A 27,592-nucleotide genomic window follows, 5' to 3' on the forward strand; every position below is an offset into this window, starting at 1 on the left:
TACCCCCCTGCAGTTTTAGCTGAAACTGTTTACAGGCCTGTAATTTAGTTTAAATTAATTATTACTGCTTATTTTTCTTTAGCTTCCAAGGAAATGGACAGGAAACTCAGTCTGAATCGTGCTGAAACGTTTTCCTTCATCAACCCTTGGATAAGGTATTTCCTCTTTTTCTTCAGCTTTTTGTTCTGGGTAAGTGTAACTTATATCTGAAAGCTTTGTGTGCTTGCTAATCATGTATATGTTTAGGAAGAAAAATATCAGGGGATTTTGTTTGCAAGAAAAATTAAGTGAAATGCCCATTTTTTTAAACGTGAAATAAAACAGGAAGAAACTTTGTCTTTTTGGTAATCATATGTGTGCTTTTCATGTGAAGCCAAAAGTAGTTGTATTGTATTTAGTTTAGAAAAAAATGAAATTTTAAATGTGTTGTTTAGCTATATCCTTGACTATCACATGTCACTTTCTCTTTTAATTGATTTTATAGAAAGCACAATCAATAGGTTTGAAAATTTCTTCAATTAAAAATGCTTTGTGACAGCATGAAAACTGCCATTCCTACTACCAAAGTGGGAAATGTAAAGATTCTCAAAGGGACAATTGAATAACATTTATTTTCTATGAATTTTCCTATCATATTATCAGTGCCTTGAAATGTGCTTTTTATACTACAGTTTTTTTAATGTACTTTGTATCTGATAATCACACTGGATTCTAGTCCTGTCCTATCAAACGATCCTTTGAGGTTCAAGAACAAATAACCCAGAATCCCAGTATATGTATTGCATTTAGTAGTGTCATACATATGAACCTCCATAAATATACTTTTTTAACAAAAAGCGATTTTGGCACCCATTGATCTGAAAGTGTCACCTCATGAAAGAAACCACCAAAACAACAAGGGTTCAGTTTTCGACACTTGCATACTGTGTCCTCTTCTGTGCCCCAAAAAAACAACTGAAGCTACAAAGCAGCAGCTAACAGGAATCCAGCAGGTTTTCTGCCACTTAAAATTATCAACAAATGAAGGCTGTGGACAAAGGATAACTTGTTGAGTTAAACCTTAATTGAAACAAATGAACTGTTCTCTCAAGTTAAGCTTTGTTTATGGTTTAGGGAGACATGGAAAACCTGTCGGATTCAGTACTCCAAGGACCAGATTTGGAAGTCTCTGCTGTAGACCATTAAAACACAATGCAGATCACATTGTTATAAGACAACCTCATAAATGTTTCTCATGTGTGAGAAGTATTACAGAAAAGAAAAATTGTTACAGAAGCTGGCTAGTAAGAGTCCCCAGCCAAACACTGAAAGCCTCCTGTCCTTTTCAGCTATCAGCTGAACTCTCCAAAAGCATGTTAGCTTTCACAGGGAAAAAGGAGTATGAGACCATTGAAAAGAAAGGCTTGCTGGAATCAAAATCACTTTGCTTATTTCGTAATTTGCACATCAAATGTATGTCAAACATATGTGGTGAAATATGCTTTTAACAGCTCTGTGCTAGTCTGTAGAATTGCTGAGTTTGCACTATATATTTTGCAGCATACTTTATCTTCAGTATTTCAGTTGAGTACTGAAAATATTTCAGTATTTCAGTTTGGCTACCTGCCTCACGTCCTCAATAATGTCACGTTATCAGAGATGTTTGTTTTTGAGCCTATCTTTTCACAGATGAATTATCTCTGTCAGTACTGATTATTTTCATATGCAGGGCTCTGCCCATATACTTCTATAGACTGAACATCCTTTAAACATGTCTTTAAATATCTAAAACATTAACCTGCACTTTGTATGACCCATGTTATCTAAATTGATTCTCCTAACAGAATATGACTGCAACATTTCTGTTTTGTTCATTTCAAACAGACAGTGAATTCGCTCATTCAGCATTCCATCCGCCTTTTGTTCTGTCCTGGGTGACTCAGTCGAGGTTTTAGGCTGACACGATCAGTTGGGACAGGGCAGTGAATGTTTTACTAAGCATCAGGACATCAGTGCATATAATCCCTCTTCTTCTGTAGAGATGATTGCAGTTATTTACTCTATCCTTCACAACAGCTATTATATTGCTTTTAATACCTTTAAATGCTTGTGAGGTACAAAAAATACCGTAGAAGATATTATAAATAAGAGATCAATCGTGAGAGTTACACTATTTCATGTTATTGAGGAGTACCAGCATATACCATGTTGTACTGCAAAGAGTGTGTTTTATTATTAGGACAACATATAGATCTAATTTATCTACATATCACAACATATCTATAAGGTCACATTTCCTTTGCAGCCTACGCATGCTGATGCAGCTACCCACCTGAACATTCATTTTAAAGAGGCTGCCTTTCTTAAAAGGGAAACAGCTCTAGCTCTTTCTTATGTCTTCCATCAGCAACACATGCTAGTTAATAGTCTTTCTGAAATGCAACAGAACACCACACAGCTCCTAAAAATAGAGGAACACCATGAATAGAAATGAAGCATCTGTCCAATTTCCTATCAGTGGGAAGTGAAGATCCTGGGCCTGCTGTGACCTCTAAGTAATGGTGGAAAGTTTCAAGAAACATTGATGCATTCCTCCATTGTAGAATGGGAAGCTGCGTGACACTACATGGCAGGCCCCTGCTATGAAAAGTGTCAGATGTGATATATGATATTTCACATATGGTCTGAATGAAAAACATCATTACAATACAGCCATTGAATCTTTCTGGCAAACTGCTAAGTTTAATCTTTACTTGTAAAATCCATGCATACAGTGTAGTATCAAAAAAGAGATTGAAAGCGAACATTCGTACAGATAGAAACTTACACATGCAAAAAAATCATTATTTTCATGAGTGTTGTGCATGTCGTGGAAATGAGAGAAAGAAGTGTAAGACAATGGGGTATGGTTTTATTTTTCAGGTATTTTCCTTAATAATAGTTGCTATTGGAGTGTACGCTAAAGTTCAGAAAGCGACAGGTGAGTGTTCTCGTACACTATTTCGATTTTGTTAAGCATGGTTTTTGGGGACTGATATAACAACTGATAGATAAAAAATGTGAATGTAGATCAACCAGTAACTGAAATAGTTTGAGTTCAGATACTGACATCAGCATGTTGGCTGCAAAGCAATTAGTAAAGGTTAATTCCATTCTGAAAAGTAAAAAGAAGAAACACATCAGAAGCTTTGTAGCTTTTTCAACCTTCACTTGTTCAGCTACTGAAGTCATGTGTACTCCTTTAGTTTTTGCATGAGTTCGGGTTAAAATATAAAATGTTTACTAATGAATTAATCCAGTTTGAGTGAAAGACCATATTTTACTGTATTTCATAAAACCTTTCCTTTACAATAATCTATATATACGTTTATGTTTCCCTTTTTATACTAGTAAGACCTGATTTATTTGACAAATTTAATTGAATTTTGAATTGTGATTGCCTTACTCTTATAGCCCTAAGCAGCTTTAAAAAAATCAGACCTCCGGCATATGAGTAGTCACTGGGGCTCCGTTAAAGACTTAATTTTTACATTTTCAAAGCATTGCTTCTGATGTTATCTTTAATGTGACCTCTAAGGAGCCTATTCCAAGAGAGCTCAGATGCCTAAGCCAGTGCAAAAAAAAAAGTCAATTTTGTCAAAGGGGTCTGTTTAAGAACAAGCTCCTTTCTCAGCAGTGTTTCATTGTGTCCATTTCCCAGACACCGTTCGCGACACATTTCTGATTGACCCCGCTGTCATTCTGATTGTGGTGGGAGTAGTTATGTTTTTCATCACGTTCTGTGGATGTATTGGAGCTTTGCGAGAGAACATTAAACTCCTGAAAACTGTGAGTGCCTAACGTCAGCCCTTCGTTTCAATTTTTCTTGCCATACTTACTATGAAGAACATTAATCAGCCTTGTTGCTTACTGGCAAAAAAGCAAAAAATATGAATTCACAATGCTGTTGTATTGCCAAGTTTTGGTACTTTTCTGCAAACATTAATAAAATATTGCCAGTATTTCCTAACTTTGTTTTATCATAAATGTTTGAAATTACACTGGTTTAGGCTATATATCAAGAACTTATACTCTAAACCCACTGTTGTTGTAAAAGCACAGCAGGAAGTAAAAACTGATCCTGTTGTTTTTCAAGCAGTGACACAGCAGTGCTTTTTAATCTTGTGCATGACTTTTGAATACAAGTATAATTCAACTCCCTGTACATATACAATTGTATATAATGAACAGATTATTTATCTTCACAGTTCTCCCTGAGTTTGACTCTGGTTTTTCTGACTCAACTGGCGATTGCTGTGCTAGGATTTTTCTACTCTGATCAGGTAGTTATGCCGCAAGCGTCTGACAAAAAAGGCAGTTAAAGTCTTGCTGCCTTCTTCCTTCACATCTTTTCACTAAATGATTTAACAGTCTTTTCACTTCAAAAGTTGAATTAGGTCGTTCCTAATCAACTGTTTCTTTTCACTAGATCCTCTTTATTAACTTTCTGCTAATGACTCTCAAAGGTACAGGCTGAAATGTTGCAGTGTATGAGGAAACAGCAGCTCACTAGGAAACCTGTATTAATTACCATACCCAAGCATATATTATTGCACTGTTCACAGTATGTGTGAAGTACACTGGAAAGTGAGAAACTGAAGTCTGTTCCATGGCATTCTAGATTTGACTCTGTGCCCACAATGCTACACCTAATGCTCTTTTTTGTAGAGATGGGGGGAGCTGGAATGGTTTTTTGGATCTGAGTTTTTAAATGCCATTTTTGCAAACCCAGGCCCGGGATGCTCTTGGGAAATTTGTGAAAAAGGCTATAGTGCACTACAGAGATGACATTGACCTACAGAACCTGGTTGACTACATACAGAAAGAGGTAATGCAGTTTCTTTACAGTAATCTATTGTTTTTTCATCTGATTCAGACAACACAGGGTCTATCATGATCTATTATATCTACTTGCTTTGAAAATATACTGTACTTTCAAATTTACAAGGATATATGAGAGTATCATGCTGAAATGTGATGCAGTGGTTAGCATTGCTGCCTCACAATTGAACCACAATAGGATTCAATTCCTGGGATGCTAGAGTTTGTATATTCTCCCTATTGTGTGGAGACAATTGTTTGTGTGGGTTTTCTCCCACAGTCCAAAAACATACTGATGTAGCCTTGCTTGTTTGATAATGAACAAACCTATCCAATCATGTTTCTTCCTGATCGTCCACTTTAGACAAGATAAATAAGCTTGCTGTAAGAAGAGTTACTGATACTGTCCTTAGATCTTGATAATAGCATTTCATGATAGTTAAAGAACTGGATTGTCTGAATGGAAAACTCAAATTGTGACACTAACAGACAGATAAATTCACCCTTCAGCCAACAGCCATGCAATGTACTGTATACCTTGAACGTAAATGTATAGCACAATGATGATTATTGGATAATGTGGATCTCTTCATTTCAGGGTTGTAAAGCAACCTCCTTCCACATAACATGATCATATAACCTTGGTTTGGCAATTTGATCCAGAGTAGGTTGTACTGTAGAGTTTAGATGACTGAAAAAAAACAGGAAGTTTTCATAATTTATTGAAGGATTAAATGAAAAGGCATTTCAGGAAGTAACTATATTTATTCCTAAGACTAAACTAAAGGAGTTTTGTAAAAAAATATCCTGAAATAAATGACCTGTCAAGAATTGTCATCCACACATTCTATTGTGATAGGTGGCAAGAAAGGTACTAATTTTCCCTTTATCTTATGTTATAACAATGTGACTTTAGAACACAAACAGAATGCCACTTATCATGACATTTTTAAGCAGGTATGATCTTGGTCTTCACACAAACATGCCAAATTTAATTTGGATAAGCATTTATTTTCCTTGTGTGGAATGAATCACAATTTTCTTTTTAAAGAACAGAAGTACAGTACATATGGGACTAAAATACATTATGCCAAACCAACCGATTTCTTACAATGTCTCACTGACATTTCCATGTGCTTAAGTAGCCCCAGAGGACATACCAGGTGAAAAGGTTGAAGATAATGGTCTCTCAACTCATTTTTTAAGAATCCATTGTTGTATTGCCCAGTAAAGGCAAGATGTGGGATAACCATGATGCCGTGAAATTAGCAACTTGAATGTCAGAAAGGTTTCATGCATCTCCCTGTTTAACGCTGTTCCCGTCTCATCAGTTTAGGTGCTGCGGCTGGAACAACTACACGGACTGGTCACGGAACGTGTACTTTAACTGCACCCAGGAGAACCCCAGCAGAGAGCGGTGTGGGGTTCCCTACTCCTGCTGCACCCCTGTGCCCGGAGAAGTAAGGCTCTTCAGGACACCTTATTCTCGCTCACTCCTAGACCCGGCCGAAAGATGAAAATCCTCTGCAAGCACAGGGCGCACCAGTCGGGTTAGCTTCACGGAGACGGGTAGCTGCAGAAAAATACATAGTGCCATCTTCTCTGATAAGAGGGAGTCGAGTCTGTCATAAAAAAGATTCAAGGCTGCCTCGGAACAAAGCATCGTCAGATGTCAGATTGTCAGTCCAAATCCTCTCCTCTTTGCGATCGGATTGACATACACTGTAATCCAATTCATTTTCATTATGTTCTCTAACATGGCTGACTGACTTCAAGGGTGATCTGGCAGTTCTGTTTAGCAACTGCACATCTGAGGATCTTCAGAGCCATGTCTTTGTAGAGCTTTCCATCAACTGATTCAATGTCTGAGATCAAAAGTAGACTTGGATTTAGCAGTTGCTGCTATCTGCTGTTGATGGGCTGTTACTGCACTGCAGTTGATGAAGCCAAGTTTTGTATCCTGAAGAAATGCATTTTCATTACTGTAGCACAGCAAATCACTCTAATCTTTTTTATGAAGTGATAAAATAATTGAATGTACTGAAACAGTCTTTCCTTTTAGGCATTTCTCCTTTAGAATATTACTACTATTACCCCAGTTTGTTGAGAAATATGTGTAATTCTTGCTAGAAGATGACAAGTTTATAATTCACATTGTACAATATAATCTAGGACGTTTCACTCTAGGAGTGCTTTGTGAAATCAAAGTCAAGAAATATGAAAAGGGGTAATTTATTTTTGTAACTAATGCTTTCAGTGGTGTTGTGACATACTAAAGTTATTTTCTCAGATTTCTGCACATTCAGTGAGCAAGGCACTCGAAAGTAACACAATGTAACATAGTTCTTTAGACTACTAGAATTCCTTACAGGAACAGGCGCCGTCCGTCGGATAAGATGTAAAACCGAGGTCCTGACTCTCTGTGGTCATTAAAAATCCTATGGCGTTTCTCAAAAAGAGTAGGGGTCCTTACCAATCTTGGCCTCCTAATAGTCCCCCTCTATGAATTGGCTTCATTACTCTACTATCCTTCCCACCAATAGCTGATGTGTGGTGAGCGTTCTTGTGCGTATGTGGCTGCCGTCACATCATCCAGGTGGCGCTGCACATTGGTGGTGGTGGAGGGGAGTCCCCATTACCTGTAAAAGCCCTTCGAGTGGAATGTCCAAAAGAAGCGCTATATAAGTGTAAGCAATTATTATTATTATTATTATATTAATTTTACCTGGCTGACTGTTAACAAGGTTCAAGTGAAAGTACTAAAAATGTACAATGTTTCCTATCTTATTTATAATTGTATACATTTAGCTGTATTTAGCCAGTTATTATAATATAAGGAATATATTGGGTGGTACAGTGGGTAGCATTGCTACCCCTGGTTTGGAGTCTAGACTTGGGGTGTCATCTGTGTAGAGGGTGTATCTTCCCCTCATGGTTACACGGGTTTCCCTGGGGGCTCTGGTTTCCTCCTACAGTCCAAACACATAATGGTAGGTTAATTGGCTTCTAGGAAAATTGGGTATCTGTGCTTGTGTGTTTATGTTTGCCCTGTGATTGACTGGCATCTGTTGGTTGCCAAGTTAGGCTCCGGCTCCCCTGTGACCCTGAGCTAGAGGAAGCAGTTAGAAAATGGGTGGATGGATAAACATATTTGAAGCAGAAGCACACATTTTTGGATATGTGCATGTATTCTCTATAAATCTACAATACTAATTATTTATGAACTGTTTAGATGTCTGAAATCAGTATCTTCTACAGTTCTGGATACTGTCACATGTTCATGCTGAACCAAATGGGGTCTTGAAACATGACTTTCTCCCCATTTCAACTGTTCTGAATTCCTTGCCTCCCCTAGGCTGTCATTAACACAATGTGTGGATTTGGAGTACAAAGTCAAAACTTCCTAGAAGCTTCCAAGTCTATCTACCCAGCAGGATGTGCAGACAGAGCTGTTGCATGGATAGAATCCCATCTTCTCCTGGTTGGAGCTCTGGCAATGGGCCTGGCTCTTCCACAGGTACGACGACTTATTACATTACACGTCTTACCGATATAGTCCAGCTCTAATTCATTTGCTACATTTATTTGTTCCATTGAGAACAATGTTCTGTAGTGGTGACTTGAGATTTTTCATCTTGGTCATCTTCGAGGGCTTTTTGCCATGAATGCTTGTTTTCAAATACTGTTACTTTCTCATTCTCATACTGCTTTGTTGATTGCTCATTGATTCTCCTCCAGATCTTCAGATCCACATAAAGAGCAGTGGATTTATCCACTAATTTTTTTATTTATCACCATCTCTTTAAAGTCAGTGAGCCTAATCTGCCGATATTCTTCTTTCATGAGTTTAAACAAGATTTCTTAGGTCCTCTTACAATACTTATTATATGTATTTGTAAAACTTTGAATAAGCACTACATGTTTTTTGATAATTCCAAAGCAAGTGTTTTATTTTTGTATTTCTGCACTATATATTTTTTTCACATTAGTTACACATCCATTCAGTGGTTCAATACACTACATACAGCAATCCATCCTGCAGTTCAAATGAAACTGATGAGAAAGTTAAAATTTAATACACACTGTGCAGTTTAAATGTCAGCACATTCCAGTCTGGATTTACTAGCTGCCTGCAATGTTGATGTTTGTTTCTTGATTTTTTTTCTCTTCAGATTGCAGGAATTGTTCTCTCACAGATCCTAATATCCCAAATTCAGGATGAGATCGGTTCCGTTTTGTAAGCACAATCAGTGATGGCTCCATAAGGGAACAACATGTTACTAAACTGGACATTTCTGTCACTGGGACAGTTACTGCTAAGTTATTTCTCTTTAAATGTTCAGCTAAATTAAATACCAAAAGATGCTGCATTCAATGTGCACATTAGGAATTAGCAATTCACTTGCTCTGAATTGCTGTTACATTATTTCTATGTGAGCTGCATCTTATTCTTACCTGTTCTTGGTTTATGTTGATAAATATTGTCTATTATAATGCTCTGATGTTTGCATGTGCACTGTTGTTGCTAGCACATACTTACAAACCAATTACCATCTCTGGTGATTTGTTATATTGTACATAACAGAAATGTATTAAGTTTATACATATTTTTAAAGTTCACTGATGTTTTTTCCTCTTTTTCTGAAAACAGATATTCCTGAAAAGAAAGTGCTGTTTCTTTCTTTGATTGACAGGAGTTTTGCTGCCAAATCTGTGCTATAAGTCCCTGAGGAGAATTTTTAGCCTTCTGCTTGTCACTTAAAACATTCTTGTGCAGTTATTCGGTGGTATGATACACTCAATGCTAAAACACTTCTATTCGAAAATGTTATTTAGCAGTTTTACTATGAATAAAACTTCAAAATTTAATGATTTGGTATAAAGGATGGTTAGGTAAAAAAAATTAGAAAAGCTGGTTAAGCAAATTTAGTACTGGGAAATTATTCCGTATAGTTTAAAGTATTTAGCATGATTAGTGACACTATTAATCAAAAGAACTGAAAAAATCAGCAGAACTCAGTATATTACTGATGTAGTATGAACTTTCAACCTGCTGACAGGGTCACTGGTTTTGATATAATTGGTCTTACAGTTACGTTACCAAACATTAAGTAGCCTTTTCAGTCATGATGAGTAAATTAATCTAAATTATGCACAGCCATGGCTTTCTTAATCAGTCTGTCTGTCAGAGGGGAGTTAGGCCTTGAAGCATCTCGTTCCATGAGCAGGCACCTAAAAATGAAAAGATATCACCCCCATTACTACTTAAAGCCCAAATTAAAGACCAATGGCATACAACACTTTTTATGATGAAGGGACAACTCTGGGTCTTGATGTACTGTATCATAATGACTTGCTCAAACCAAATATCTGCCATAGAAAGGGACTTGCTTTCGTGTGATCGTGGTGACTGCTTTTAATAATAAAGAGCTCACCCTGTTAAAGACTGAAAACATTTATACATTATGCAATTACGTTGCATTACGTTGGGACAGAATATATACTGTGATAACTATTGTTAGGAAATCAGTTATTCTGGTTGCCTATCTGAATAATTTTGTGAGGAGTTTAGTAATACATTAGTAATACAGTATCGGCAGTTTACATAACAGAAAGTTGTTAAGACATGATCTAATAAAGACTTATCCTTTCCTCTGTACTGTATTTCCAGCTTTGCACCAAAATAATACATTAGCAATTTGCTGTTTTAATTGAATAGTTTATTTATATAAAACAGCTTTCTGAGCTAGCACATCAATCAAAGTCACAAGTTAGAACTGTCTTTTCTAAATACTGCAAATGGTAGTTCAATCTCACTATTAAGTAACCCCACATATGCCAGACTGAAAAGACAAGAGTAACTTTTTTTATTAATTGAGTATTAATAAAGTGCTCAATGCATTCTGACACAGGGTGTTTCAAAGTGGTTTCTTTATTCTTCTGGATATATTCATCATAAATCAGACTATAGCAGTACAGTGTTCGAAATCTGAATTTGTTCAAATCATATTTGCAAATATTTTAAAACATTTTTTTAAATTTAAATGTCATATAATGTAAATGGTTTTGCACTGACCTGGCGAGTTTCTGATGCCTTTTATTCTCTGATTTCATTGCTGCATGAATTAGCAGTTGACAGAAGACATCTCGCTACAAAAAAAAAGTTGTTGTTAAGTGAGAACCATTCAGCAACCTCAGTGAGGTATTAACAAGCATGTTTGTCTTTTTACAGAGTTCTCTCATATATTGCTCTCTCAGAACATGCTGAATGGACTTTTTCACAAATTAATGATGGGTTTGCAGAACTGGTAGAGAATGCGAGCATCCCTAAATATTGAAAGGAGTCAGGTCAGTCACCAAGATAATATATTCTGTTTATATTCCAAGATAACTAGATGTCAGGGTGAAGTGGTTTTATAATATACTTTTCTAGCAGTATACCTAAAATGGAAATCTTTATAATTTACAACCTGAGCTGCATCTATACACAGAGACATGGACATACATGGACAAATCACCTCTGGATAACTATTCTAGGACGCCCAACCATGCATTCTCTTCCTGTTGCTTCTCTTTGTTAGTCTGCACATCATATCATCTCTCTCTCCCTTCCAGTTCCAGTCCCAGACTGCCCTCCCTACAGTCTGCTTTTCATAATCACCAATATTAAAACACATTCAGTGAAATTATCTTTACTGAATACTATTTGCATATTAAACACCTCATTAGTCATTTCTGGCAACCTAGTCGAAATGCTATTTCATTGCACTAACATTATTTAATATATGCAAAAGATTCCAGCATAAAAAGTACTGCGAGCTCTAGTTCACCTGCAGTTCTACCTGCTGTTCAAGTGTTACTGCTGTGAGCAAAGACGGCAGGTGTATAAACCCTGCAGTAACTCTTTTTCACTCTGTATACTGAAAGGTACACAGAGTGAGTTCAAACATGAGGTCTACCTGCAGTGCATGCGAGAAAATGCTGACATTTTATTTTTTATTGAATTACCTGTGCATCACTTCCTCCTATCTTGCCAAAGGAGTATCGAATAGGGAGCAATAGCTCCACTGCTCGGCTATAGTTTCCTTTGTCAAACTCAACAAGAGCCTCACACATGGGCAGACCCATGTCCTGAGCCATCTGGTGCTGGTAGTTTTCGCCAGGAGATCTAGACAGAAGAGGAAAGCGTGACCACAAATGCATCAGTGACTGAACTAGTACTGTGGGTAGTGGGTGATTATCCTCAGTTTGTTCTTCACCTATTTAAGAAGAACAGCAATGTCCATCAGACGTCATCGTGGTTTTTTTTAAACTGTGTTTAATATTACCAAGAGACATTTATTTTTCTTCACAGTTTTGTTTTGATTTTGCTCATTCAAGGCTCAGCCCTGTCCAACAATTACATTTCATTCAAAAAGCCAAATCCCAGAAAGAAACTATCTGAAGTTTAAACCATCCACACAAAATGCAACTATAAATTGAATGCTTTCTGAATTTTTAAAAATAATTATAGTAAATTAGACAGTATCTTTGCTGAACTTAGTCTTGTTGAGTATTCTGTAATTATAATTCTATTCTCCCATTTTTATACCAGCTGCCAGTAATTAATTTCAGTCCAGGGCAAATTGTATTCCAGTAATTTATAAAAGGAATTTATCATCTAAATCTAAATCTTTTTGCATAGAGTTCATTTACATTAACATTAAACAATGAAGGACTAAAAATGCATAAAACCTGTTTTAACAATCCATTTAAACCATTTTCCCAATGCGATGTGATATCTGAAGCCTCTTTATGTCATAACATATTACTGTTACTGTCAGGCGTTTAATGAAGGCTGACATTCAGAGAGCTATTCAGAGAGGCTTTATTGAAATGATGGATGATGCAGACTATTTGCAGGACAGAAACCACTTTTTTAGATCACTAAAAAACACTGTTTCCAAAAAACGTGAATGCAATCATTACAGAGTACATAGAGTTGACTTTTGAAAAGTTATCTTTAGGCCATCCAATGCATTTCTTCGGGGCATACAAATTCATACAAATTGAAAAAGATTACAGTAATGTTTCTTACTAATGTTATGAGAATTGTCTTATGTGGAATCTTGCTCATATTGCAAGCACTTTATTTTTCAAATGGTAACAAAGGTCATCATGGCTGGAGTCATAAATTTGTTCCATTATTTGCTATTAAAAGGAAACCAACTTAAAAATGTATCTTAAGGTGCAGGGTTTATTCTGAAACCTTTCAGAATAAACCCTGCACAATACTAAAATAATTCAGAGGTATTACGATTGCTCTTGTCACAATACCTCAAGAGTTTGACTTTACGATGAGAACAGTGACAAGGTTAATAACCAGTTAACTAGAAAATTCTTCTCTCTTTTACTGTAAAGTTCAGAATACATAAACAGACTTAGTTTTCATAACCAGATAGACAAGAATGAAAAAAAACATGCTGTGACTGCACAATGTACACCACTACCAAGATACAGTACAGGCAAGGTTTAGATTTTGGGGTGCAGTCCTTTGCATAATGTCAGATATGCGTAGTGTACATACACAGGTATAAATGTACACATATCGATACAGAAAATGCTTACTTTGCAAGTTCCCGTAAGGATTCCACCAGACGACGAGTTGTCGCTTCATCTTTAGCTCCCAGAGACGTCATGAGGAAGTGGAGGTCATTGAACTGCAACACGTGATCCTCGCTGTGAGGCCTGGTGATGTTCAGAAGTTCCTTCCACCTGTCTCCCACCATCACACCTAGAAACACAAGTCCGGTGACTTTTCTGAGCCTCTCTAGAGCAGGTTTAGAGCAATATAAATGCGGTATACTGGATGCCCAAAGGGCTGTTTTAACATACTTCCTGTAGGCGAAGACGTTTTGTAATTTGTTCCAATTTCATATGGGGTGGAAAAGTCACAAAATAATAGTGTATTAAATTAAAGAAAATTACTCAATACGTTTAACACAAAGAATTATCTGTGGAATAGCTTCTTGTATATATTGAGAATCTACTGTATTTCTAAAACTTAAAATTAGCACATTCACAGTAAAACATACTTTTTTCATTACAAAAACAAAAGGCAGGATAACAGGAAAACACTCCCACCCACTATGTTTAATGCCATATTAAACTACTACTTGTTTTATGGGGGGAGGAAATAATACAAAGATGTTGAATTATTGAATATATATATTTTAGGTTGGTAAATGTAAATGCTTATTTTTACTTTTGTAATAGTAGGAGTTTCTTCCTACTTTTTAGGGTGGTTGTCTTCATATGATGTAAAGGTTTTGCGAATATGGGCCAATTGTATTTACTGACTATTGACATCTATTGAAAAAAAACAGGTCATATCGAGAAAGACACAGAGCAACATGCAGCTTGCTCCGGCTGTATCTGATACTACTGTGCTCTTTTACATTTCAGAACCACTTTCTCCAAGTTCCACTCCTGATAGAGACAGTGGAAATCTGCCTTCTAAAATTCAGAATATCAACTAGCACAACTATTCTGCCTGTGGCCTGTCTTAGCCTAATTAAGTAGTGGCTGTGGGTGAGTCCCACTGTGAGTCCCACTGTGACAGGCGTGTGTAGAAGTGCTTGATGTTGTATTGTGTTAATCTCCCCCACTCAGAAAAATTTTAGGTCAAATGCAGCTCCCACATCCAATTCATTTCACACAAGAAAAAAGGAGAGGTTCCAAACTATTACCCTCCATTTGGAGCCTGTAAAGCATTGAACATGAGTCCACTGTATCAAGCATTGCTCCCGAAGATAAGCATCGCCGAGCAATCTGTAGCAAGAGAGCGTTTACATCACTTTATTAGTTACCTTGGCATAGTTTTGCTACCATTCCTGGTAATGGCAAAAACAGTTTTAAAAGTCCTTTATCATAAGTGCAGGAGAAAGGACTTACAATTTGTAACATTTATTAGAAATAAGCTACATTTTAAAGGTTGAAGAATAATGTAAAAGAGATTATGAACCCTTTTTGGTTTGAAATAATTTGAAAAGATATTTCACAGCAATCACTCTATATTGCATAGTGTACCATTCCGAAAGACAGCTGATGCAGACAGGACATATAAACTAGCTTTACTGTTCCCAGGAATCTCTGTAAATATGATAAAACAATCTTTCATTTCTTGAACACCCGTGTGAATTCTCTAGTAATTGCTAGGTACTTTTCAGAATAACAAACAGTGCTGACAAGATTTCATTGTATTTCATGCAGAGTTTAAATGGAAACGTCCATTAGAAATCATACAGCAAAATCACACTTAACATAACACCTTCGCATCTAAAAAAAGACAGGCACCACCAGAGAATGTGGAAATAGTATTTAAAATAAATGTGATATGAAGAAAAATTGCAATATATTGTATACACAGTTAAAATAAGATCACAGCACAACATTTGTGTTTTCAAAAACCTTAAGCAGTCCACATCTCTTTCGAATGCTGCTTTAATTTGTGACTGTTAATTAATATTAAAACACAATAAAATGCGTCCATCTGGCACAATGGAGGTTCTCTTAGAAATTTTCCACCGTGCTCTTTTGATCTCTCTCAGTGACAAAAATAAAGTACAGCTGTAGAAAACTTACATGGTTATCATATATTGTCAGAGCATCTTCATATTCTCCCTGCATAAGAAGATAAACATTAACTGAATATGGCATTGAAACAAAGGTGACTTCATCTTTAATTGCTGAGCCATCGTCAGGTAATAAAACATAAAAATAATTTGGTACAGATTAAGAAAGTGTGCTGTTGGATATCCTGAGTGGTTGGTAAGGGCAGTTTCTTTCTGCAGTACAGAATTAAATTCTATGTATGGACATTATGATTCAGACCTTCCCATTTCCAAGGCTGGGGTTCAAATGGTAGTTCATTAGTGCTAATATACAGTAGCTGAATCAAAGTACATATTTGTCTGCTAATTGCTCCTCTATTATGGATAGCACTCAGTTTGAACAAATACCAATATATTATTACATGCGTGGAAAGCGTTAACCTTAATATTTTTGTTTTGAAAGAAATGTTTTGATTGATTCTTAATTTAAAGCATTCTGCCTAAGTATTTTATTAATGATAACTGCAACTATAGCTCATCAAAATTACCAGGACAACACAACAGATTAACAAAAAACAGATTTTACGTTTGGCTCTACCCTGATATGAGGTACAGTATAGTGTTTTGTGTGTTGCCTTTGTTTTGAGATACCACAGTTTATCTCATGTGACACTGAGCAATACTGAATTTGATACACCCCATTCATAAATATAAAGATAGTTCAGCTTTGCACAATAACACAACATGCCTTGATCTGTATAGTAGCGAGATATGCGGTATTGGCCGTATTGTGTTTATTATAACAGATACTACAAAAATCTCTACTCCAAGTTCTTAAGAATATACTTAGAATTTTACAGTTATATAAAAATGTTCTGTAGCTTGCGAGAACAGAAAACTTGATCGTTGGATCAAACAATTAGATATAAATTGTTAAACATACACAGCAATGCCTGATGGTTAACATTCTTTCCATGAAAAAGATCTATATGTTATTATGTATATATGTTATCCTGCTGTATTTCCTCATCTACTTACAGGGAGGTATTTAGTTTTATCAATATTGATCTCTAGACCCACTCCTTTGGCCTCCTTCACTAAAACCCTTGTCATGTCTCTCAATTCCTGTTCGCTTTGACTTATGAGCACTACATCATCTGCGTAGGCTAAAATATTGATCTTTCTGCCTGACTTAATTCTTGTTTCCATTTCTGCGACTTTCCTTATGGCTCTTTCTTTATTTTGTTTATTTATTTTCTAACTATTTGGGAGGAGTGGTTCAAGAGGGAAATAGTAAAGAGGAAGAAATTCTAGCAAGGATTCAGGCTGGAAATAGATCGAGATTTGCTATGGGGAAAATGATTAAGTCAAACCTGCTGTCACAAACAACAAAAACAAGATATACAAGACAATAATCCAGCCAGTAGTACTGTATGGTGCAGAGCTTTGGACTCTGATCTAAAAGATGGAGAGTAAACTCATGGGTTTTGAAAACAGTGTCTTATGACAGATTTGTAGACCACTGAAGAAAATGGAGAATGGAGAAGAAGGAAAAACAGAATTAAGAGAGCTTTATAAGGACACTGATATTGTTGCTACTGTCAAAGGAAGAAGACTAGGGTGGTATGGCCATGTAATGAGAAGAGATCAAGACCTAATAAAAGAAGTAGTAGAAGAGAATATTGAGGGAAAGAGGCCATGAGGAAGACCTAGAATAAGATGGCTTGACTTAGTGAAAAAAAATGCAGACAAGCCAGAAATTGATGTAGATGCCTGGAGAGACAGGATGTGATGGAGGAGGCTAGTGATCAAGGCAATGGACCGTCTTCGGTTCGAGACGCCACTTCAGTAACATACCCTGCTGTAGATCCAAATTTGCAACTCCAGCCTTTATTTCTGTGTACTTTCATACTGCTAGTCTTCAAAGTAATGTACATTGTTAAGCTGGAAAGAAGTCCAGAAATCCAAGAAATCTTACCTTTTCAATGAAATACAAGGCCCAGTGCCAGTAATTATGACAAGCAAGCATATCACATTCCTGAAGGGAATAAAAATGGATTTTCAGCAAGAATATTAAAAGATGCCATCAACAGTTTAAGTACTTCTGTTTTGTGCAGAACATCTAAGGGATGCGTGCACACCTTTTGAACGTCAGATGTAAACACTTTAATAAAGCACATACTTGTATATTAATCGGGAACTTCAGTACTAAATTCTTATCGGTTATTAAATCTCTGTAACAAAATAAATTAATTGACAACATAGAAAAAATGTACAAATGTCAAATTAAACACAAAATGGTGAACTTTGTGGATCTACTGTACGGTGGCCATTGTTGTCACAAACCACTGGTCTCACCACAGATGATAGTAAGAGTGATGTGATGTGGCCCTTCCTGTTCACTAGTCACTGTAATGACTAATGTAATGTGACATACAGTATGAGCGAATAAGTACAGGATGTGCAGCAGACATTTCAACAAATATTCCAACGTGATCTGCATGTTAACAAGTACTATTGGCAGAACTGTCCTGAATTTACAAGCCAGCTTGTTTACAAAGTAATAAGGCTGCTTCACATCACTGGACGTTTTGTTACCTCATTCTGAATCACAGAATATGGCGCTGCGCATACCTGTGAATTTAATCTATTCTGTGATGTAAATTGGAGGTTTTAGAAGTTACTGTGTACATTTTAGTTTTGTTGTGGTTTGAAATGCTCTCATCAGTGCTGATTCCTTCTAACCGCGAGACAGAAAAACAGTGTTACAATTCCCCTTTAACTTTGTAATAAAATTGAGTTATTTTTGTTAGATTCAGAAGAAATTTTTGTATACTTATTTGCATTTTATTACATTACTCTTTATGTGTAAGCGTAACTTTGTTATACAGAAATTATATATAGAACAAGCCCTTTAAACTACATTATTCTCAAATAAAGAATTTTAATTTAAATGAAACAACTTCCCTGTCAACAGGTACTGCAGCCCATTTCTTGGTCACTGTACATTGTTAGCATTGTGATAGGAGGTTAAGGGACAAGATATCTGCAAGGATTACTACTACCACTGCTTTTACTACTACTAATACAATTGCATATACTTTATTATCTATAAAAAAGCACGAAGTTTGATTAACAGAACGTTCACACATTTCTGAGGGTATAAGCAGCCCAGTCTGCTAAACCCATGACCTACTGACAGTTGCAAAGGCATACTTGGAAATATTATTCAAGTTTCACCTTCCAGTAGTTCTCTCGTTGCTCCATGAACTTCAGCCCTTTCTGCACCTCAGCTTTCATCTCATGGACGTGGGCAACAGTGTGCACAGCCCAGCCGTCCCCTGGGTTCAGAGCCAGGCCCTGGGGTAATAGGAGGAGTCTTTTCAAGCAGGTTTACCTTCTCTGTAGAGTGCTTTTTTCCATTACATACCTCTCTTCATACTGTAAACTGTGTTCTTTTTTTAATTTTGGTACAATTGGTGCCACTACAATTACTTCCAAATTCAAATCAATCATAACGCAATCATTTTATTTCAGTGATTACTACTGAAATTGAAGGGTTTGGATTTTTTATTATTTAGTGTAACTATGGGATAACTGAATAATATATGGTATAAATAGTAAAACATATGGAATAAGTTTTAGTAAACAGAAATTAATTTGAATAAAGTACTGTCCATTTGCCACATGATACACTTTAAAGACAAAAAACCTTGATATTATTCAAAGGTATTTAAAATGCTTCAGCTACAAAACTGAAATAAAGATGATGTCCTTTACACTGAAATGAGCTTTCTTACACATCTCCCTGCCTTGCCTCTACATAAAAAAGGGGGGGAAAGGTTACAACTAAATAAAACTTGCTATTTTACCTCTTTTGCAACCTTTTCTGCCTCGTCGTAACGTTTTGTTTCCATCAGTCCAAAAGAATAAATGCCTTTTAGATAGCTGATAAAAGAAAAAAATACACCTAATTAAATACAGAACACAAATCTGAAGTGGTTTTTCATTTTTGGCATATTTAAGGTATATGTCTTTCAATATACACTTACATGTCATTATGTCATGTAATATATCCATACCTGCCTTATACACAGAAGTCACTAATAAAACACAAAAAGGTTTTAGAGCAAAGTCTAAATACAGCTGGTCAAGCATTCCAAATAAATCTACAAATGAAATTTATATAACTTTAAACAGCTAACATTGAAAATTTATTTTGTTCATCCGTTTGGCTTGTCTGGAAGACAGAATATTCAAGTCACATAATACTGGTCCACTTTTAAAACTGTTAGGCTAAACTATAAATTAGAAACATGCTGCAGACCGGAGACAGCAAACAGCATATTCTGGGGGTTTCACAGTAGATGATTTCTCTGGCAACAAAACTTGTGGTTATTCAGCATATACTATCCTGGTATCCCATATTTTTTGTTTTACTATTGTTGAATGACTAGTAAATCCAATAGAACAAAAGCCTTCAGTTTAGAATTAAAGCATTTTGGGAAACTGTATTTATAGAATTTAAATAGTTTTAAGAACTCATATAACTGCGTATATATTTTAGATGGCTTCTCCAGTGTATCTGTAATAGAGGTTTGTACTTAAATAGGTTGTTAACATGCAAATTAAACAAGACAGGAACCACACAGAACATACAAGGCACACCACAAGTCAAAAACAAAATAAATGGAAAATCCAGATGATAGGAGCTACTGGTTTAGAGAGCAGATGTGTTTATTAAGAGAGAAAAAGGCCACGGTTATAATGATTTTCCTATTACAATAACTCCAGTACAAATATCAGCACAGCACACCATATGGTCCTAACACAATTAGGACTGCGGAAGACAGAATAAAGGCTGTGGTATCAGTGACAAAATGCTATCATATTTAAAGTGATCCCAAAACATGATTTTACCAAATACACCAGGGAGAGGTCTGAACTGTAATTCTGGGACACAACAGCCATTTTTATTACTTATCAGGCTCTTGGTACAGTATATTGTGCTGGAGTCAATTTGAAGTTGCAGAAGTTCCTTTTCAGACATCTTCAGCTCAATTTCTCCATCTACAGTATTGTGCTAAACCCTTCAGCTGATGTTTTTATCTAAGTGGTCTGAAATTGGAGGACAGCATACACAAAATCTGTATGGCCTTTTATTTTCCTCTGCAGCTCTGTAGGATGCCTTATAATAAATGATAAAAGAACATTATATTTCTCCCAATGAAAAGCTCTAAAGAACAATTTTGTTTTCTCTTCGGTCCTGTGCCACTGCTAAAAGGACAGGGCAGCAGCTCCCCCTCCTGTGAAACAGTACTCACTCTGACTCTACCTGTAGTGCGACATGTGAGGCTTCCAATGTGGAAGAACTCGGGCCACAGAGTCTCTCATCTGAGCCTGGCGGCCCATGTAGAAGTAGGTGTCATGGCCAAACTTGAGCGCCAGCATATCCGTGGGATGATCCATAAGTATCTCCTCCCAGAAGAGACAGGCTTTAGGGAAAGAGCTGAGACACAACTTCTAGTTAACAAGTATTCGCAGTGCATTGCAATTCTCCCTAACCGTCAAATGTAGAAAGTATTAAAAAATATATAACCTGCAAAATTGCTTGGCTTGTACGAGCAACTCATATTCTTTCTGAAACAGATGTGGACCTAAGCTACCGAGATTTTCTAAAGAAATGCATCACTTTGTGCAAAACATTCCAGTAACAGTTAAATTATAATTCTCACCATGAAAATCTTATTTTTTGTAGTAGGTGCACTGACATAATGGGTAATTATTTTATGCTGATTAACTTTTGTCATCAGAAAAAGTATTTTCAAAGAGTTGACCCACAGTGGGGTCTATTGGGAAAGTCACAACCTGTGACCACCGTGCCAGTGAACACCGAAGATGAGTCACCTGATCTGCAAATGAAGACTGTTTAGATTCCTTCCCTCAGTTGACCTGCTGATGTGTGGGGTGTTGTGACCTGATGTTTCTAATGCAGTGGAACCGTCAAGGCCAACAGTATCACGAAGACAGAGCATGACTGTGTGTCGGTCTTGGCAAGACATTGTTACTCATGTTTGCCAAGATCATGGCCTGTCATTGACGTACTGTGGCAATAATCTCTTGTCAGGTTAGAAATTGCCAGGCAGCAAATGACAGTAGGGTTGAAACGATTATTCGATACTGTCGACTATAAAAAATGGTCAAGAAATATTTTGGTTGTCGATTTTTCGTTTATATTTTCAAACGGGCCTCCAACCTCCAGCGAGTTAATAACTTAACCTGAAGAGAGTCGTCACAATAGAACAGGTTGAAGACGAAAAAGCAATAATAGCGGAAAGTACAAAAAGAAGCAATGTGTTGGAACATTTTCTTAAAACAAAAGATAAAACCGTAACAGGCAGAATATGCAAGGTTGATTTAGCATTCCATGGCAGTACAACATGCATGCTTGAGCAAGTGGCATGAACGGTGTTCTGACAAACAGCGCCACCCCCTCAGGATAAGCTACCCATAGTTCGAACGGTCAGAGTGGTTTGTCAGAATGAAGCGGGTACAACAAAAAGTTGAGGTGTGTATGTGTATGAAGTTGTATCGTTGAATTTTTGTAATATTTGCCTGAATAATCGATTATCAAAATATTCATTTGTTGCAGCCCTAAATGACAGTGAGCTGATTTAGTCTGGCCTCCAATATACGGATGTCTTTCTCTTGTTAAGCAGAGATAATTGGTTCTTTTTTGTATTTCTTTAATATTTTCTTTTTTAGTCTTGACTAATTAAATAACCTGTACCCAATCAGCTAATCACTAATGTTTATGCAACTGTCAAATCCACTTCAGTGGATCATAGTCAATCATGAATAAATAATTAATCAAAATGATTAAATCCAAAGCATTTAAAATCCAGAATCCACATATTTTATTATTTTATTTTTTTCCAACACTGCATCTCCGAGGAATTTAATATTTTTTATCCTGCACTGTTTTTTATACTTTGTGTTGTTAAAAAGACCAAAATTGTTTTTTGATAATTCCTCTGAAGCCCCAAGAGTACAGCTCTGTGCTGCGCTTACAGGATGTTACACGATCAAGTTCTGGTAAGGAACACCAGCAGCTGTGTATTGTGAAATTTAATTTAACATCAGGAAACATTTTTCAAAAGGACCTTTAGGACTTCAAAAATTCAATATAAAATTGTTAAAAAATCTTTTCAGACAAGAAAGCAATACTGTTTTCTAACCATGATTCTTGAACCAGAACATTTTTTAGAACTAAATATGTATGGTAATATTACTATTGACTAAAATTATTAAAATTGTCATTAGTTAATGGAAGCTTGATTTTTAAAAAGAAACTCTATTGAATTGCCACTTCAAATCCCACCCAGTATTGAATCAACAAATGTCTGCACTACAAACTCATCATGCCTGGAAAGCCACAGGCATCAGTAGAGCACATCACACCAGTGTACCATAGCCAGTTCAAGTCAAGCCAAACCCAGCAGTGGGCTCTGCTTGGACAATTACCATCACTACTGGTTTATGACATTACCTGCACTTCAACCAGAAATTTCAAGACTAACAGCACTTAGAGAGGGCTCTGCTACACTCAAAGCCTTGGACATAAAGTAGCTCAGTAGAGATTTCTTGTCTAAGAATGTTTCACTCTGTGTTTCTGAGTGTATCTCGGGTAGACGTGTCTATTCTGTTCTGTAACTGCTTCTGTGTTTCTTTCCCCTGTGGGATTGGGATTTACATAAATGAAAACAAAAAAAGTTCACTCTTAAACATCACCTCTACTGTGAAAGCCACTTGAGGATCCATTTCCCAGACAACTTGCCTTCAATTAGAAGGTGAGCCTAGTTTTATTCAATCAGCTCGCTGTTTCCTCCCATTTCACAATCTTACCAGGCTTCTTTACTTTTTCATCACTTTTTGATTATAACAACGCACAAGGAAACATAAGCACTTATAGCCTGTTTTTAATTATAAGTAAAAGAATAACTTTATGTTGTAATTCACAAGCTTTGTGTACATTCCAAAATTCTGCTCCTGTTGACGTCTTTGACATACGGTATTTTCTATATTTTCTAGGGTTTTATCAGTCAAAGTTAGAAGTGTGCAACAAGAACAATAAAGGTTTTTAGGTACAGGATGTTTTTAACTGATTTATTTTCCATTTAATTAGAAAATACCCCTTTCCTGACCACTTGAAATGTTATATTTTTTGTATGCAAGTTCTAAGTCAAATGTCTCATTGTTCCATTCCAACTTTTCCAAAGACATTTCAAAGACAAATTGAAACGTTTCGCATTAATTTCCTTAACTGCACTTGCGTGTGATATAATTGTGCTTAAACCTGTTCTACTTTATCAGTAAAAGCCCGAAATGTATCTGATATAACTTATTCAATTTAAGTTGTCTATATTCTAAGACAACTGAAGCTTTTCACACTAATATTTAACCTCTTATTTTCTATGCAACAGCTAAAACCCTGATTCCAGCCTGCATTTTTTGTTAAAAAAAATAAAAATTTCAATTAAGAAATCTGAAAATGAATGGCATCAGTAATCGATCATTTAAGATTTACCTATAGTGATATTCAATTCTGGTTAAGTCCCCTTTACATATTTGAGGCATGTACTCTATTTCTGAAAAATGCCTTTATTTTAGTACGACCAGGAAATCCATAACTCATTAATGAAAGATTCAGATTCAATCAGGACTGGAAAAATAGCTTTGCAGTCTGAAGGCCTTTTTATAATTAAATTTAAAAACAAATCAGCAGAAACAATCTCCGTCTTTGTTAGTAGTCCAGTTTTCTGAAACTAATCTCCAACTTCCATCTAGCTGAACTGCAATGCTGACAAAACTATTTGTAACACTTTTTGCAGTATAAAGTGTTCTTTAATCTCCCTAGCTTATCTCTCTCATATCATAATCATGTAACATGATCATGTCACAAGGACATGACCTTGCATTTGTCTGTGCATATTATTCCATGGGTTTTCTTTTAAAAGGTTTGCCCAAGAACGGTTTTCAATGTCTTTATAGGAGTCAATAAAAAAGATTTGCTTTTAAAGAATAAAATTTTAATTGTTTCTGAGTGTTACTCTGGGTGGTGTCAGAGTCAAAAGAAAAAAATTTAAAAGTATTAAATTTCAAGTGAAATCCTTTAGGAATGATATTATGTTGACGACATCTGTAAAGGAATAGAAGGTGGTTAGAAAGCCTGGTCTTGGAACAGATCGCTGTGAAGAGACGGAATTCTGGTTTGTAAGAGAGGGGGGCAAGTGACCCAGGGAGGAAGAGAAGGAATGACGAAGAGATCTAGAAAAAGATTTGGAGGAAGGCATAGTGGGTCGCAGCAGATGTAGGCTGAAGTAGTTCAGGTGGTAGAAACACCTGAAGAAGGCTCCACAGCCAAAACGTTGTTTTCTCTCTTCTCTTTTCAGCATGGAATAAACCTATTACTTGTTCCTTTGCAGCCTACGTACGCTGACGCAGCTACCCACCTAAAATTTGAATTGTCCGAATTGAGTTTTAAATGTGTGAAGATTAATATTTTTGGTAATTTACACATCCATCCATTTTCTAACTGCTTCATCCAATACAGGGTAGGAGGGGAGCCTGAGCCTGTTTTGGCAAGCAACAGCACCCTGGACACCCTGGACAGGACGCCAGTCCATCTCAGGGCACAGACAGACAGACACACCCACAAACTCACACCAGGGCCAATCTTCCCAGAGGCCAACTAACCTAGCAGAGCACCCGGAGAAAAGCCACACAAATTTCCTTATAACATAAATAACAAGTACTTGAGCATTAGATAAACCCTTACTGACCCTTTTGAAAACATTTCCACTGCAGACACATGAAGCCGTTCCCTTTCTGTGAGGGGCTGGGACTTTGAAAGCTCCACCATCTTCCTGACAGCACTCGCCAGTTTTTCATCCAGCAGGACTGACCGTCCAGTGCCAATCAGCTCCAGGCCGGTTCCAATCACATGACCCATCACTGTGTGGTAGGGAGAAAGCAAATTCCACTTAACGAGACCCCCAAGCCAAAAGTATCGAGGTAACAACTCTCTTAAAAGCCTAACTTTTTTTTTACACCTAAGCTAGTGAAGTCACATCACTTCATTACTCCTCCAGCTACACACAGGCCCTTACTCAGCCTCAACGGGTTTCATTATGCTGTTATCCCAGACATGCTTCACTCGTCCACTTGCTTCAACTCTCAGACTCAGGAGATCCTCTTCTCTCATTCCTGTTGCATCTGGCCTCCCATAAAACACCAAAACATCCCATAAAAACCCACTTTCCACAAGAAGCAAAGAGTAATTGGCCCTGGGAAAGGAATCCCAATTACTACTATTGGAGGTAAGGATTTTAATACTGCAAAAAAAAGAAATACAGCCTTCTTCAAATATATATGACCTTTGATCATCTTGATATTTCAAGCACACCTCTGACCAAGGGATCACTGTAGGTCAGAAAGGTCTTTTAAACTCAATAAGGCTAAAGGTTAAACCCTGTATGTTCTGTAAATTCTAGCTTATTTACAAGCTGAAAGTAAAAAAAAAACTTCATCAAGTGCCCATTGCCCTACATACCAAAGTTTGGGTCAGCTGCATGTATCTTTGAAAGGCATCCTTCTATTCCTCCGAGAGTCTGGTCATTGCGCCATCCCACATACTGAGGGTTAGAAATCAAAGCAAAAACAGAAAACAACACAGAATAATTTTGATTAGACTTCTGCTTCTCCCAGTTCTTCATCCTCCCTTCAAGGCTATATACAGTATACAGTATACAGTGTTCCACAGTAGTTCAAGGACACAATCCTGAAGTAGAGGGAACCCTCAATGTTGATCATGCTGGGCTGGGAAGTTATGCTAAAGTAACCCACCACAGCCCATTTCATGAACCTGGCTCATTAGCTGTGTGCAACAGAGGAAGAGTTTAAATGATCAGACACCAAAAATGCCCAAAGAGAGGCCTGCAATTCTTATTTTAGTGTGTTCATCAAAACTGAGAATCTGGCTGCTCTGAATGTACAAATTGGAGAAAACAGTGAGCAGTGTCACACAGAGTTCGTTCAACATGCCGAATATAAAATGACAATCTAAACGATTACATTTGTGCTGCACACCAGAAATTACATTGAAGTATATGCCAAGTATTTTCATCACCTAAATCCAGGCTACTGCAAAAGAAATGTTTTAACTACACTTTGGTGCTGTACCTGTGAAAGTGTGGCATCATAGAATTTACAGGCTTCATTGCTGGTAGTGGAAAGAGGAAGACCCTCAGATTGCCATGCCTAAAAAGAACAAGTTAATGTTTCATTTCATTATCACAGAACGCAGATTCACCTTTGTTTACACAGCGAGAAAAGTGAGATTACACCAATAAAAATGTTCTCTTTGTAAAAAAAAAGGCTTGCTGCACCAGCATGACTCTTGTTCTAGAACTCACTTGGTCTCTGATTTGTTACAAGAATAATTTATTCTGGCCTGTTTTAAGGACTTTTTAAAGACCTCCCTACAATTCATATTGTAGTATATCTCATCAGCATGCTAGCCTGGATGTATGAAGATGTAATAAATCCAATTTTCGAAAACACATTCCCAAGTTGTCACAAGGTTCACCACTTTAATGTAAAACGTAAAGAGCATAAAAGACCAAATGTGCAGTCGATTAACTGGATTTGATTAAGAGCAGTGGGTGAACTCTGACCTGAAGTATCAGTTGGAGTATGGCAAAAGTCGGGTTGTTGTTTGGTGCCTTACTGACTTTTGCCCCATAGTATCTAGACACTTAAGTAATACGAAAATGTGAATCGATAACAAAGAAATTACACTAAAAAAGAGCAAAACGTTACTTCGTAGAGACTTTACAGCTCTAGTAAATTAGTGAAAGAACAAGAAAAATCGTGTTCACTTTTATATCGGCTCTCGATTAAAAAAATCGTGCGCACTTTTATCTAATTTCGATTAGAAAAAAACAGGTGGGAGAATCAAATAGTGATTTCACAAGGATATTACTAATATAATAAATATATAATTGAAAGAGTGCATTATTTTCAGAGCTGCTTACCTTGCAGTCTCTTAAACTAGCGGAAAGCATTTCTAATGTTTTCAGCCTCCGTCCTGCTGGAGAAAA

At 36.6% G+C, this 27,592-nt stretch overlaps 2 protein-coding genes across 3 annotated transcripts; one reads left to right on the top strand and one right to left on the bottom strand.

The window, feature by feature from the left end:
- Positions 1–14,530, top strand: tspan33b (tetraspanin 33b). 2 transcript variants are annotated; one of them, XM_088924034.1, is made up of 8 exons: positions 1–189; positions 2,902–2,959; positions 3,680–3,807; positions 4,227–4,301; positions 4,751–4,846; positions 6,171–6,299; positions 8,195–8,356; positions 14,284–14,530. In XM_088924034.1, exons 1-8 carry the CDS (start codon positions 94–96, stop codon positions 14,398–14,400), a joined length of 861 nt encoding a protein of 286 aa, XP_088780160.1. In that variant the 5' UTR covers positions 1–93; the 3' UTR covers positions 14,401–14,530. The 2 variants fall into 2 exon arrangements, with proteins under 2 accessions (XP_088780160.1, XP_088780159.1); XM_088924033.1 differs by lacking the exon at positions 14,284–14,530 and adding an exon at positions 9,012–9,144.
- ttc38 (tetratricopeptide repeat domain 38) lies at positions 8,761–27,592 on the bottom strand. Its single transcript, XM_088924032.1, has 14 exons — positions 27,527–27,592; positions 26,673–26,750; positions 26,044–26,125; positions 25,274–25,445; positions 20,767–20,940; positions 19,304–19,379; positions 18,672–18,791; positions 17,410–17,469; positions 15,463–15,501; positions 14,568–14,649; positions 13,447–13,612; positions 11,848–12,007; positions 10,916–10,989; positions 8,761–10,071 (listed from the first exon to the last, which is right to left on the bottom strand). Exons 1-14 carry the CDS (start codon positions 27,554–27,556, stop codon positions 9,978–9,980), a joined length of 1,407 nt encoding a protein of 468 aa, XP_088780158.1. The 5' UTR covers positions 27,557–27,592; the 3' UTR covers positions 8,761–9,977.

Source organism: Atractosteus spatula, chromosome 8 (genome assembly GCF_055471065.1).
Source record: "Atractosteus spatula isolate fAtrSpa1 chromosome 8, fAtrSpa1.hap1, whole genome shotgun sequence".
In the NCBI taxonomy this organism is placed as follows: domain Eukaryota; kingdom Metazoa; phylum Chordata; class Actinopteri; order Semionotiformes; family Lepisosteidae; genus Atractosteus; species Atractosteus spatula.